The 15,217-nt window shown below is 37.8% G+C and overlaps 3 protein-coding genes across 8 annotated transcripts in view; 1 reads left to right on the forward strand and 2 right to left on the reverse strand.

Moving 5' to 3' along the window:
• The window catches only part of exo5 (exonuclease 5), a 28,800-nt gene extending 20,919 nt beyond the window's left edge, over window positions 1-7,881 (reverse strand). The window contains 8 exon segments of the mRNA XM_051665488.1: window positions 1,030-1,164; window positions 2,155-2,186; window positions 2,189-2,326; window positions 3,747-3,776; window positions 5,292-5,366; window positions 5,479-5,732; window positions 7,657-7,666; window positions 7,785-7,881. Coding sequence (XP_051521448.1) covers window positions 1,030-1,164; window positions 2,155-2,186; window positions 2,189-2,326; window positions 3,747-3,776; window positions 5,292-5,366; window positions 5,479-5,732; window positions 7,657-7,666; window positions 7,785-7,881 — 771 coding nt within the window.
• Window positions 1-15,217, forward strand: part of slc35f2l (info solute carrier family 35 member F2, like) — an 85,357-nt gene that overhangs the window by 14,879 nt on the left and 55,261 nt on the right. The gene's annotated exons all lie outside the window — the stretch shown is intronic.
• On the reverse strand, window positions 11,555-15,106 carry LOC127422025 (refilin-B-like). The gene is made up of 3 exons (XM_051665346.1): window positions 14,389-15,106; window positions 14,060-14,133; window positions 11,555-13,379 (listed from the first exon to the last, which is right to left on the reverse strand). The coding sequence occupies exons 1-3, from the start codon at window positions 14,581-14,583 to the stop codon at window positions 13,064-13,066; spliced, it is 585 nt and encodes a 194-aa protein (XP_051521306.1). The 5' UTR covers window positions 14,584-15,106; the 3' UTR covers window positions 11,555-13,063.

A 15,217-nucleotide genomic window follows, 5' to 3' on the forward strand; every position in this document is an offset into this window, starting at 1 on the left:
GGCCAATTTGTGAATGGGGTTGATATGTGAAGCTTCTAATTTAATAAAAGAAAAACACATTTATTCTTCTGTTAAACCTTGTGTATTATTTGAGCTGTAGATTAGTTTAAATCATATTTGTTATGGTTGTTTTAGGGTTTTGCAACGAAGTTGTAAAATGTTCTACAATTTTACATAAAAAGGTTAGTTTTAATGTTAAGATGCATTTTGTTTATGTCTTGTGGCTATACTTTTGATAATTTTTTGGATTGGCCTTATTCACTTTCATTGTAAATGGCTCACTGGAACCAGATTTGTGATTTTAGTCCAAATTAATTTTTTGTGGCAATCAACATTATGCCACAAATGCTGACTGAGCTTAACTTGTATTGAACCCGGAATATTCTTATGTCATTTTACAGAAATGACAAAACATGAGAAACCTGAGAGATTTAGTACATAAGAAATTGTGCTATAGCACCATCTATTGGTACAAATTCCATCATGTAAAATAAGGAGAATTTTGTTTAGTTACACACTTATAATGTTAATTTATTTAGTTAGTTATTTTTAATTACATGATTTAGTTTTGTATTATTATTTTTTACAATAATGCTCTACGTTATGAATACATGCACATCTCGGTTTCAAAGCATGATGCAACAAAACAATGACCTTTTACACTCAATTAGACAATCCCATATTACTAATTTATATGCAAGACTAGTTCTTAGTGGATTTTTTTTTTTTTAATTATTATAAAAACAATTTTTTTTATTCAAAATAAAATATCTTGCAAAAATGTGTCTGATGATTACTTCAGCGGTTATCTAAGGATAATGTATTATGATAAAAATTCTGAATGCAAACAAAGAAAGAAAGCTTTCAGCCTGGTTCTATTAAATCCATTCTAATAAAAACTTTCTGCATTATGAATTCTTACTGCCTAACTCATTATAGAGCAGCACAATAATGCTCACATCAAATTAAAAACAAAAACTGATAGATCACATAAGAGAATAATAAAAGTATAAATGTGGCCATCTGAACCCCAATGCTTTGAACATAGGCCTGAACACCTGCTCCAAGTGCTTGACCTGAGTGCAGTTTATGGTGATTCAGAATGTGGTCGGTCTTCATTTCCCCTCTGACCAATCCATCAATGAGTCATTTATACAGTCCCACCTGAATAACAGATATGTACGCTACCAGACACAACTACTCATTCTTTATTATTATTATTTTTGTTGTTGTTGTGATTTTCTCCCCAATTTGGAATGCCCAATTCCCAATGCGCTCTAAATCCTCGTGGTGGCGTAGTGACTCACCTCAATCCGGGTGGCGGAGGACGAATCTCAGTTGAATCTCAATCCACGCATTTTATCACATGGCTTGAGCACGTTACCGCGGAGACATAGCGCGTCATCCACCACGGTATCCACACACAACTCACCACACCTCCCACCGAGAGCGAGAACCACATTATAGCAACCATGAAGAGGTTACCCCATGTGACTTTACCCTCCCTAACAACTGGGCCAATTTGGTTGGAGACCTGGCTGGAGTCACTCAGCACGCCCTGGATCGCGACTCGGCACCTAGTCAGGGTCTTTTACTTGCTACCCAGGCCCCACTCACTCTTTATTATAATTATAATTTAATTATAATTTTATTTATCACACATGATACATTTACACATATACAGTGAAATTCTTTTTTTCACATATCCCAGCTAAGTTGGAGGTCAGAGCGAAGGGTCAGCCATGATACGGCACCCCTGGATAGGGTCAAGGGCCTTGCTCAAGGGCCCAACAGTGGCATCTTAGCAGTGCTGGGGCTTGAACCCCCAACCTTCTGATCAGTAACCCAGAGCCTTAACCCTGTGTTATTACAGTTTTCCACATTTTAAGATAATAATGAGACACAATAACACAAACAGATGTATGGGAATAGAGTGCACAGAACAGATAAAAATATCTCAGATTTATTTTGAAAGGATTTGGAAATTAATACTAAATGTTGAACTCTTACATTGTTAATCTTATCCAGTGAGAGCAAGGAGAGGCAGTTGTTCACCAAAAACAACAACAAAAAAAAAAAAAAAACAGTACAAATATCAACTGCTGGTATCAGCAAGGACAAAGGCCAAACTTGTAATAAATAACTCCAACTCACCTGAAAGCAGTTGACCTTATCTTGAGCAGTATAGGCATAAAGTTCTGTTTGCAAATCTTAAGCACATTTAGGACCAGCTCCCCCTGCTTATTATACCTCAACTCATCAATGACCCCCATGATAAAAACACCTTCCAGTACACCAAACACAGGAAACTCTCACACACATTCTCCTGAAACACACAAAAAACTATTATTATTATGTAATTGTTAAACATTATTACACAAAACAGAAAGAGAAGATTGTTATAGCTCATTCTGAGAATTAGAGTGAATGATCCTCTCTGCCCATATATGGATGACTTCCACCTCTGATTGCAGCGATCTGAATCCAAAAAAAAAAAAAAAAAGCCAACAAGTTTTTAGCCAGATAGCACATTATTTACTGTGTACACATTGTGCTTTGTGTGGATTATCCAAAGATCTATGCATCCGATTATGTTGTCTCTGGGCTCGTTTTACAGATAATCGCCTCCTCCAAGTAATGGTATGTGATAGTTTATGATCCGTTTATGTTTCGTGATGTTATAAGCAAAGACGCGGCTTATAAGCAACACCATTTTACATTTAACATGTATGCCAAAGACATGTACTTAGCTATTACTCGCTATATTTTTGTCTGTGAATAAAACAAGGCTGGTTATATTCTACTCTTCGAGAGCTTTCCAACGACATTTGACACATGGATATTTGATGAGTTTTATGTTTTTAATGTTTACAATAATATGTACAGTCAAAACTTTTTATAAATTATCAAAACAGAACACTTCTGATTTGTCTGTAAATTTCAAAGCACTTGTTCCATTTTGGTCATAATGCCTACATTTATTGTAAAGTACAGCTTCTAAGCTTTAAAACTAAAAAAAATAATTTTGTGTTGGTCAAGGCTGTAGTCATTTATATTTTGATAATATTTTTTTTTCTCAGTGGGCCGAGCTTAAAGGGTTAAAGGGATAATTCTTGTGTCATTCCAAACCAAGTCATGCACTTTCTTTCTTCTGTGGAACATAAAAGGAGATTTTAGGCAGAATGTCAGCTTGATATCTCCTTTTGTGTTCCACAAAAGAAAAAAAGTCATACAGCTCTGGAAAAACATGAGGGTGAGTAATTGATGACAGAAAACAAATTTTTGGGTGAACTATCCTTAAACACTATTCTTTTTTTCTTCTCCCCAATTTGGAATGCCCAATACCCAATGCAATGTAGTCACACCTCAATCCGGGTGGCAGAGGATGAATCTGAGTTGCCTCCGCGTCTGAGACTGTCAATCCACGCATCTTATCACGTGGCTTGTTGAGCGCGTTACCTTGGAGATGTAGCGCGTGTGGAGGCTTCACGCTATTCTCCATGGCATCCACACACAACTCACCACGCACCCCACTGAAAGGGAGAACCACATTATAGCGACCACGAGGAGGTTAACCCAATGTGACTCTACCCCACCCTAGCAACCGGGCCAACTGGTTGCTTAGGAAGCCTGACTGGGGTCACTCAGCACGCCCTGGATTTGAACTTGTGACTCCAGGTGTGGTAGTCAGTGTCTTTACTTGCTGAGCTACCCAGGCCCCCTCCTTTAACACTATTCTAACACACCTGCTTCCAACAGAGGAATCATATGTAACAGAGGTCGACTGATAGCGGATTTTACCAATACCGATAACTGAGCTTCGCAGTACCTGCCCATAATCAATTAATCAACTGATAGTTTTTAAAATTAATACTGAATGAAAAAACAACTCAAAGTAAAATAGTGCTGAACTTTATTAAAAAAAAAAAAAAAGCAGTACTGACTGAACCATGAAAATGTATTGTACTTTTTTAAATAAAATAAATATATAAATATTAATATATAAACTAATATTCGAATTTTGAAGTCAGCTGATTTTTAAATTGACGTTGTTTCCTTAGTCCACAAGAGGGCACAATAAATAAATAAACCATTCAGCACCATTATATTATTGCATAGAACATTCCTATCCTGGCTGTTAAAAAAAGAGTACCAATATTCGCAGATAGCAGTGGTATTCGGCTGATCTTGGTGGTGAAACGGCTCAGACTATGAGCCAAGGCCAGGGGCTGTTCAAACAGACAGAACACAACAGACTGGAACCGAACGCGAGGATCTCAAGACAGACACACATTTCCAAGTTGAACATCTTTCCTGACAAAGCATTTAAACAACTCATTGCTTAATCTGAGAAATGCTTATAAGAGAGCAAGATGCAATGGCCAAAAACCTCCACCAACTATAAGAGGCTGCTCACACCGAACACTTTTGCAACCATCCATTTGTTTTTCTATGTAAATGCAAGCTACTGTTTTTTAGATGATGTGTCTAATTAAAAATAACTTTAAAAGCATATTGAGACACCTTCTATCTGTTAAACTGTATTTGTTGTGCTGTGTCTAGCCTTTTTTAGCGCAAGAATGTGATCGATCTTAAGTCATCGTATTACAGTAAAAAAAATGTCATTGAAATCAGATGCGTTTCTGATTTGTTTATATGTTTCTCTCGGCTGCATGAAGATATTAATTTGCTTTCTCACATCTCTAGCTTTAAATATGCAACTTAGCTGGCTAATGAATGCATAAACATGACCAGCTGGATATAAATTAATGCAAATAGATGGTAATAGATGGTAACAATCATGACATTTAAACATTTGGGTAGGACTTGTTGTCACACGTGTGTATTTTTGTCACACTGTTCTCACCGCTTTATGTTAGCTTTAATGTTAGCCTCGTTGGCAAACATACTGCTGTTCTCTACTAAAGCAGCATCTAGTCAACAAATGAATTACTTTATAATGACAATGTGCACTGTAGTGTACTGTATACATACCTTATCGTTGTTTATGTTTTAAATCAGCATCTTAAGTGTTCCGCTCCATGCAGAGTGTAGTCTCACGTGTCAAAACAAACACCACAAGGCATCAGTGAAGTGATTCATTTCACCTCTAGAGGCCGCTCTCATACTGTATAACGATAGCGGACCCTTCCCAGCTGCTCCAACACCGGACGCAATGGGGAAAAACTATCGGTGTGGATTTTTGCCGATAACTGATAGTTCCAGTAATCTGTTATCGGTGCCGATTAATCAGCAAAACCGATATATCTGTTGACATATAATGTGTAATATGTTGAGAAGTTTGATGGCTTCTGCATCCTCTCTGGTCAGGATATGTACAGGGACATGCTCCTGTATTTCCAGTTCTAAAGAGATTAATAACTGTGCATTAATCATGAACCTGCATAATACTTTATATAGCACTATTCATTACAATAGGGAGGAAACATAATTTTTATAGTTCACATTAGTCTTCACCTCTTGATAAATGAAGTTGTTTTCCCCTCTGCACCTCAGCACATTGCATCTCCTTTCTTTTGACATGTGGTCTCAAGAGACTGTAAACAGTCTTCATCTCACACCAAGACTGGTCGCACAGAAGGCTCACACTTAGATGCTGCTTCAGGAAGCTCTGCATTGGACTGAAGCTTTTTTCATGGAGATGTTTTCTCTTTAAACCCCTTACCTCATTCATTTGTACAGTTTCATGCTCCATTGATTCTTCAGTGCGGCTGAGGTAGAACAAAAGAAAAGCATAGAAAGATTGAGGTCATGGAACAATAATGTTATAGTGCTGGATAGAATAACAATACTGAGCTGCTGGACTGTACAATGTACCTCTGAGCATCAGTGGCGTATCCAGGACATTTTTACTGGGGTGGCTAAGATGGGGCACAGACTTAGTGTGGGGTGGCGATACCGGGAGAACCTTTATGAATGGCACGATCAAAATGTGTAAATATCGCATTGATTTGCTTCAACATCTACACATGTAGAATAAATGAATTCTTAAACTCATGTTAGCATTCACTGAAATGTTTGTATTCAATATCAGACTGTTGTTTTTACATTTGACAGTTTTCTATTCCTGTTCTATTTCAACCTATTACAGTTTCTGGGAATCTCTGGTTATTTTAACATAACATCCATTTTTAAATCAGTAATTGTTTAGGAAAAGTCAGTTACACATTTTTAAGAGCTATTCTCATTGTAGAGAATTAATCTGCGTATAACATCAGGTATAGTGTATAATCATAAAAAGATACAAGTACAGGTGATAACTGATTGAGGCGCAATTCAATCAATCATTCAATCAATTATTCATTCATTTATTAGCTATAACTGCACTGTCCAGCAGAAATATTGTTAAATTGGGTACAAATCAGTGTGTGAAATTGGCTATGAGGGCTTATAGGTGTCTGTCTGGAAACCCCAAAATTGCAGATTGAGCTCTGAATACAGTAAAAAACAAAACTCTATTTACAGTGTCTACTCAGGTTTATTTTCCACATGTTCTGATAGCTTCAATTACTTTGAATATTACCAAATAAAATAGTTAGTCAAATCATTTGCAGCATTTAAGTGCAATTTGCCCTGCCTCTGCATATTTAAAATGTCAAATAAGGTATAAAACTTTGAAGATTTTATTGGTCTGACTGACCAATAATACACATAAAGAGCTCATAAATAACTCGTAAAGATTTAAAGCACAGTCACGGCACAAACCCTTCCATTTCACACACAGGTTAGCCATATATATAACTTTAGCTATTGAACATATACATCTGTAAAACGCTTTACACACCTCCGTCATTAAATCAGAAAACATGGCATTTCATTTTCATGACAATATAAAGATAACATGCTGAATGTGGTGTAGGGTCTAGCTTACTCTTTAACCTAGCTACTGTAACAATGAAAAAATGTTTTCATATTCACATGGAAATTCAGGATAAATTAAACGTTAGATTAGATGAACATACCTCTCAAATAACAGCTTTCTTTTTGACCACAAATCGACGTCGTCAACTCATTGGAAGTTGGAGGTAGACGCTAGCTCGTGTCAGCTTCGTGCTTCTGACCGACCATTATACTCCAGACCTGGCGCCCGCTGCCCGTGACCTGCGACACCTGTCTGGCCACCCGCGGCCTGCCCCTCCCCCCACTGATCAAAGATCAGCTCACACAGCTTCAGTCCCACCACTACTATAATGGTCAGAAATATAAAACTGACCCTGGGTCAGTGTGGGTCTAAATCATCAAATGACCTGAGATGTCATCTTTGGTTGACAGGTGTTTCTATTGGGTCTTCGTTCTTGTGTTGATGAACATGATGAACTACCAATCAGTTCTGGGGTGGCCACAGGGTGGCCAATGAGATTTCAGGGGTGGCCCAGGCCACCACAGGCCACCCCCTAAAATCGCCACTGCTGAGCATGCAGGACTGATTTTGCATTGATGGGGAGGATACACTGGGGCTGTCAAGGTCCAATGAACAGCCAGCATCAGTTCCATTAATAAGAGCATGCTATGAATCTCCACAGAAATAGAACAAATAAATATTGTTTACATGTGCAAGCTACATCTTCACAAATCTGAAGATGGCCAAAGCATCATTTTGCACTTTACAGATGACACATTTAAATGCAACTTAACATATTGATGGCTAAAACACAAAACAAACAAATAAACAAAGAGTAAGAGCATAACAATCATAACAAATAACCACAATCAGGAGACAGACATAAAAATAAGTACATAAATAAAAGAACACAATGTCTTACCACAACTTATGTCTTCAGACGGCATGTTGAGGAATTCTAGGTCGCTAATGTCATCCCAGTCATCGAGATGTTGCTCTGTACACCCAGTCGCATCCATCTAAACACACTTCTTCATAATTGACCAGAAAATCTCTCAACCCATTCTTATCTTTGCACCAGTGTGAGGACCTGCTGCTGTGACGTGCATGATAATAAACTCGACAGTACTTGTGTATCAGCTGTGTACTACTTTGATTCGTAATATTTCCCAAAATATTTGAAGTGATATGCTCGAACATAAAATCTTAGCTACAAATTAGCTTGGCTAATACCCCTCCCATGGCCCGCTTCCCTCAATATTTTTGTTATAATTGACAACAAAAGCGTGATTGGACAGTAAAGTCACCGTTTGCTGATACCATACATATGAATGGGGAGAGCCGTAAAGTGACACCTACCTGTCGCAAAATTGTCCGTGGCATCTCTTATAAAACAGCATAGTTATAAAATATAGTTAATTCCAAAAAACATTTGTATTAGTGTAAAACATGTTAGAGATTCATTAAGTGATGAGCAAAATGGACTCTTGTTTCCTCGCCAGTGTACCACCCATTTTTTATCTTTTCTAACCTCAACGCTCAACTTAATAAAAGGGCTCTGAAGTGTATGTAATATCTGATTGATGCTCCACCTCAATCAATATTTTTGCTACAAATGTATCTGATGGGCTAATACCTCTCAGATGGCCGGCCTCCCTCAGTCCACACCTATGACCCACCTCCTTTAACGTCTTAGTTACAAATGTATCTGATGGCCCACCTCCTTTAACGTCTTAGTTACAAACGTATCTGATGGCCCGCCTCCTTTAACATTTTTGCTACAAATGTATCTGATGGGCTAATACCTCTCAGATGGCCGGCCTCCCTCAGTCCACACCTATGACCCACCTCCTTTAACGTCTTTGCTACAGATGTATCTGATGGCCCGCCTCCTTTAACGTTTTTGTTACAAATGTATCTGATGGCCCGCCTCCTTTAAGGTCTTTGCTACAAATGTATCTGATGACCCGCCTCCTTTAACGTCTTTGTTACAAATGTATGTGATGACCCGCCTCCTTTAATGTCTTTGTTACAAATGTATCTGACGGCCCTTCTCCTTTAACGTCTTTGTTACAAATGTGTCTGATGGCCCTTCTCCTTTAACATCTTTGTTACAAATGTATCTGATGACCCGCCTCCTTTAACGTCTTTGTTACAAATGTATCTGATGGCCCGCCTCCTTTAATGTCTTTGTTACAAATGTATCTGATGGCCTGCCTCCTTTAACGTCTTTGTTACAAATGTATCTGATGGCCCTTCTCCTTTAACGTCTTTGTTACAAATGTATCTGATGGCCCGCCTCCTTTAACGTCTTTGTTACAAATGTATCTGATGGCCCTTCTCCTTTAACGTCTTTGTTACAAATGTATCTGATGGCCCTTCTACTTTAACGTCTTTGTTACAAATGTATCTGATGGCCCGCCTCCTTTAACGTCTTAGTTACAAATGTATCTGATGGCCCTTCTCCTTTAACGTCTTTGTTACAAATGTATCTGATGGCCCGCCTCCTTTAACGTCCTAGTTACAAATGTATCTGATGGCCCGCCTCCTTTAACGTCTTAGTTACAAATGTATCTGATGGCCCGCCTCCTTTAACGTCCTAGTTACAAATGTATCTGATGGCCCGCCTCCTTTAACGTCTTAGTTACAAATGTATCTGATGGCCCGCCTCCTTTAACGTCTTAGTTACAAATGTATCTGATGGCCCGCCTCCTTTAACGTCTTTGTTACAAATGTATCTGATGGCCCGCCTCCTTTAACGTCTTTGTTACAAATGTATCTGATGGCCCGCCTCCTTTAACGTCTTAGTTACAAATGTATCTGATGGCCCGCCTCCTTTAACGTCTTTGTTACAAATGTATCTGATGGCCCGCCTCCTTTAACGTCTTTGTTACAAATGTGTCTGATGGCCCGCCTCCTTTAACGTCCTTGTTACAAATGTATCTGATGGCCCGCCTCCTTTAACGTCTTTGTTACAAATGTATCTGATGGCCCGCCTCCTTTAACGTCTTAGTTACAAATGTATCTGATGGCCCGCCTCCTTTAACGTCTTTGTTACAAATGTATCTGATGGCCCGCCTCCTTTAACGTCTTAGTTACAAATGTATCTGATGGCCCGCCTCCTTTAACGTCTTTGTTACAAATGTATCTGATGGCCCGCCTCCTTTAACGTCTTGGTTACAAATGTATCTGATGACCCGCCTCCTTTAACGTCTTTGCTACAAATGTATCTGATTGGCTCATATTCCCGCTACCGAAATAACTTGTGGATTAGTAAAGCAAATTAAACTTCTTACGTATTCCGAATAATACCAAAACATGGTTATTTAAATGTCCTACTTTTAAAATAAAAAATAAACTATTCCGTGTCACAATAAAATCATAGATATATTGACAGTTCCACCAGGCATATACCACTAAATGGTTTCCATGGTATCTCATATTTGATGTAAACATGAGATGTGAATGGCGTTTTGGCCATTGTGTAGTGTAGTTAAACGTTTTTTTTTTTTTTTTTTTTTCTCATTTAAATAAAACAATTACTATGAAGATGTCCAAAGTTATTACGAAAAAGAAAATGATGTGCCAGAAACCCAACTGTGGATAAGTCACAACAAGATGTCAAATTAGATCACCTCATTCCCATTCTTATAATACCGGTGGGTAGTTTTACTCTGAAAGGAATACATGAAGGATGCTGTGTAAGTTTCTCTACAGAAGATAGTTTCTATAAAGTAGCCATTTACACACTAGTTATAGCATCCTTCCGATAAAAATCTTAAACCAGCCTAAAGATGATTTGCTGTTCGTAAATTGGTCTCCTTGCCTGGCTAAGCAGGTTTTCAGCTGATGTAGCTGGTCTTCCAGCCTGACCAGCTGAAAAACGGCCAAAGTCCCTCTAAAGCCAGTAACAAACCATCCTGACCAAGACCATGAAACCAGCTGAAGCCAGTTTAAACAGATTTTTCAGCAGGAGTGATCCAAATTACAATCCTCTTTACAATGATATCACCTTCTCAGGTATCACAGTATCAAGAGGATTCACCCTTAAGATACATCAACTGAAAACAACACCAGATAAAACCAACATAGACCAAACGTTTAAGAGACTATCAATAGAGACTAAAACAACACCTGCTGTGACCATGAAGAACAGGCCTGGATGCCCCAAGAGGATGACAAAAAAGGCCAAAAATGGCCAAAAGGAGGGTACAAAACACAAAAAGTTGTCCGGATCTGCAGCTAGAACCAATTAATCAAAAAATAATCCAGCATCAATCAGCCCGCCCCAGGAGAGTTTTAGGTGGGTTGGCGTACTGGCAGACCCTGTGGCAATGCTATCTGGTCGCCAAAGAAGACCTCAACAAGACCTTGACCTCCATTAACATCCAGTGAAGTTGACAGTTAGTCACAGCAATAACATACAGCTAGGTTAATTAATTCCAAATAATAATAACATATTAAAGTCCAAAAGAGAACTTGTGTGAATACAAATTTAACATGTTTTATATTTAAGTTGTTTTACTTTAATAAATTATTGCTCTCAAAATGTTTTCAAGGCAGGGTTAGACCGGGTTATACAGCCAATCTCCAGTAGTACTCCCTCACACCTCTAGGGGGCTATCGAGAACACTAAAGAGCATTGTACATGACGTAAAAGAAAATATACAAGGAACGCACATTACAATAAAATCTGAATAAAAAATGAATTTATTTAATTTTAAAAGTTCATTTGCGTCATAGAATAAAAATTAAAAGACTTTAGACTTAAAATAATTTGACAGCACATATCTTGAAACAAGCAACATTTTCATCTCTCCCCCTCCATCAGTGACTGCGCAGATGAAGAATAAAAGACCATTAAAACCAGAATAAAAATAAATACAGCATAAAAGTGCCTCGAATAAAAACAGATATTTAGACTTAAGTGCTTTTGAAAGTTATTTCACTTATTCTACAAATACTTCTTTTTGAATAATGACCTCACTTCTCTTTTTTCCTTCATGAGTAATTACACCAAGAAAAACTTTACAACTTACTAAAACCAAGAGATGTGGATGCAAGCAAACTTTGGTATCACTTTGCAATAAAGTTTCATTTGTTAACATTAGTAAACAACATAAGTTAACAAATTAACAAGGAACAATAGCCTACTTTTACAGCATTTATTAATATTAGTTCATGTTGATTTCAGTGGATACTAATATGTGTTTAACATTGAAAGTTGTGTTTGTTAACATTAGTTAATGCACCATGAACTAACATGAACTAAAATGAACTAATGAACAATTTTATTTTTATTAACTAGCATTAACAAAGATTAATAATTGTAAAATATATATTGTTAATTGTTTGTTCATGATATCTAATGCATTAACTAATGTTAACGAAAGGAACCTTATTGTAAAGTGTTACCAAAACCTTTAAATAAAAAAGAAAATGCATAAAAATCTGACTTAAAGCCACATGGAGACTTACAGCAGAAAAAAACAACAACAAAAACACTGATCTGTCCATTTCAGATATCAGTGGTGGAGTTTCAGATGTTCTACACACATAAACCTACAATTATCCTTGTGCAAAGATACCCAAATTCCCTGTTTCTTTACAGACCCTAATACAGGTGAACTTTCCCTTCTTGGTCTCAAGTGAGATGTGAACCCATTACATAGAATTATGTGAAAGTATGGAAGCTCTGCCTTTGTAACCTAAACACTCAAATGCATTTCTTTTACTCCAACAATGGATTCACGATGGGGCAAATCAGTTTGCCCTCAAGAGTAAATCCTGTATTGCTCTAAGGCCATATATAACTAACTAAATCTAACCATTCAAAGCAGTGATGGTCCAATATTAGAGCAGAATATCTGAAACTTGAATTTCAATAGTAAACAACAAACCACACTTCCACATACAATTACAATCATCATTGTAAAATCAACCACCACAGTAATCGAGTAAACCATCCAAACCTCCATACGTGTATGCTCAACTTAACTAGCCATTATAAACAAAGCAAAACAGTTGCATACTCTCCATCTTAAAACAAACTTGCTACAAAACCGTCAGTCTTGGGAACTAGCAACAAGTTAGTCTGAGTTTCCCCTTTTTGTTCTCTCTCTTGGGACTCGCAATGAATGCAGGCAGTGGTTTATAAATAGTACATGGGCAAAATGTTAGACACAGATGCCAGTCTGTCTTTCAAAGACCAGTCCTACAGTCAGATGCCTGTAGTTCTATAGCAGAGAAGTAGCGCTTGGCCACCTTGTGGCCATCATAATTGAGCTGGGTGGTGTAGAAGGTCCGGGTGTGTTTGGGGTACACTATGGTGGTGCTCTGATAGCGCTGCACCCGCTGACGGGGCTGGAACTCCAGTTGGGTCTTGTAATGTCTCCAGGTACTCTGGGGCAGGGCCAAGACTGTCTGGCTGCACATCTCCAATCCCAAACCCTTGGGCTGCAAGGTCACATTCTGGATGAAGTGCCGATATGAATCATAACGCACTGATGATGTGTATCTTTAAAAACACGTGAAACTAATTAGTGTTTCATATGAATTGAGCTGCTCAAGGCAAATACTTGTAAACAAATCAGTAGCACTTTATGCATTATTGCATTTTCTACAATGCACTGATGAATTTTTAAAACTAAAAATAAGAAATGTAAAAATATCATTATTTATAAGTCAAGAACATCAAGAAGTTTTCTCAGTGTTTCTCAATATGACCTAAACAATATGTTCCTTTTCATAAAAATATTGTCATCTAATAATATGACAAAATAATACAGTACTGTGCAAACGTTTTAGGCACTTAAGATTCATTAAGTTTCACAAAAACATTTATCTTAAGACGGTTATTTTTAGCTTCAGCTTTGGTGTGTCAATAGGAAAAAATACATTTTAGACTCTCAAACATTACTTTTGCAAATAGAAAATATTAGAATAGAAGAATAGGGAACAACAGATAGCATAGCGTCAAATCATTGACCCATATGTTAATATTAGTTATTACATTATCAACTAACACGGACTAACAGTTGTCTTTTCATAAAGTAAAATTAACCAATATTAATTGATGCTGTGAACATATTTTGTTCATCGTTAGTTCATGATTCCTAATGCATTTAACAGGTAGAGCCTTATTGTAAAAAGTGTTACCAACAACTCATTAGGCAGGGTTATAGTAAAAACACTCACCTTATTTCTTTTAATGGCAGAGGATCAAGTTCAATTCCTTCCCCATAGGACAATGCATGCAACTGAGGAACACCCTGCAGTAAAAAGCCAACATTTGGTTCGCAACTTTGAGAGGAGATTGCAGCATAGAGTTACAGTTGAATGATAATAACAAGCGTTTATTAAGCATTTATATCATCATCACTGTCCTGTCAGAGAAAAATGTAATGTGTTCACATGGACAGTGATGATGATATAAATGCTTAATAAATGAATACAAGGTTCATGTACAGTCCAAGTAAGGGAAATCACTGCTTAAATAAACATTAAAGAAGATTTATCAGACGTACCACAGCTGGCGCTCTGCTCTCGTCCTCAATAATCGGTGTGCCAGTCCCGGTGCCCTGCAGTAACCAAACGCTCGGGCTCGGACTCGGGCTCGGAGGCAGACCGGAGTCCGGACTGTCAAGTGGTCGATCAGCTTTGAAATTCATATCCAGCGGATCGTCGTCAGACACATTCTGCAAATTGAGTCTTCCCACCATTGCTTTTTAAAGTTTTTTTTTTTTTTTTTTTTTTTTAAGTGCATACAATTTCGCCTAATAATCTATTTAAATTTAATCCTATTCAATTTGTATTTCGTCGTTAATCTTGTGGGGAAACCAGTCTAGCCGCGATCCGAGTAGCTCGTTTAAAATAAAACCAGCTGTACGATGCCACGAACGATTGTTGATAATCCGTTTCGTGTCGCTGGCTCACCGCTCCCGTTGCCTAAGAGAGACTTTGAAACCCAGATCTGAAGAAGCCGCTGACTGACTGCAAATAGTGGGCTTGTTGTTCAAATGTCTTTATAAAAAGTGGTGGGAGAATGGAAATTCCCTTTAATTCACATTCGAGCGAATTCAATCAGTGGGGCATTAGGAATTGGGAAGGCAACACATGTGTACCCCCTTGTCAGCCTGTCTGCATTGAAAATCATCCACTCTTCAAGACTTTCATTGTTTTACAGGCGGCTGCGAGAAGGGAAACGCCTTTAAAACTGCCTCCCACTGTTGATTGGAGTGCCAATTAGAGAAAGAGGCCCTTCCTTTAGATTGAGACCAAGTTTAATATATAAAGTTTAAAATCAGACAGAAGTGGAAGGCAAATGCAGTAAATCAAATGACAAGGACAATAAAT

This window comes from Myxocyprinus asiaticus, chromosome 31, assembly GCF_019703515.2.
Source record: "Myxocyprinus asiaticus isolate MX2 ecotype Aquarium Trade chromosome 31, UBuf_Myxa_2, whole genome shotgun sequence".
Lineage (NCBI taxonomy): Eukaryota > Metazoa > Chordata > Actinopteri > Cypriniformes > Catostomidae > Myxocyprinus > Myxocyprinus asiaticus.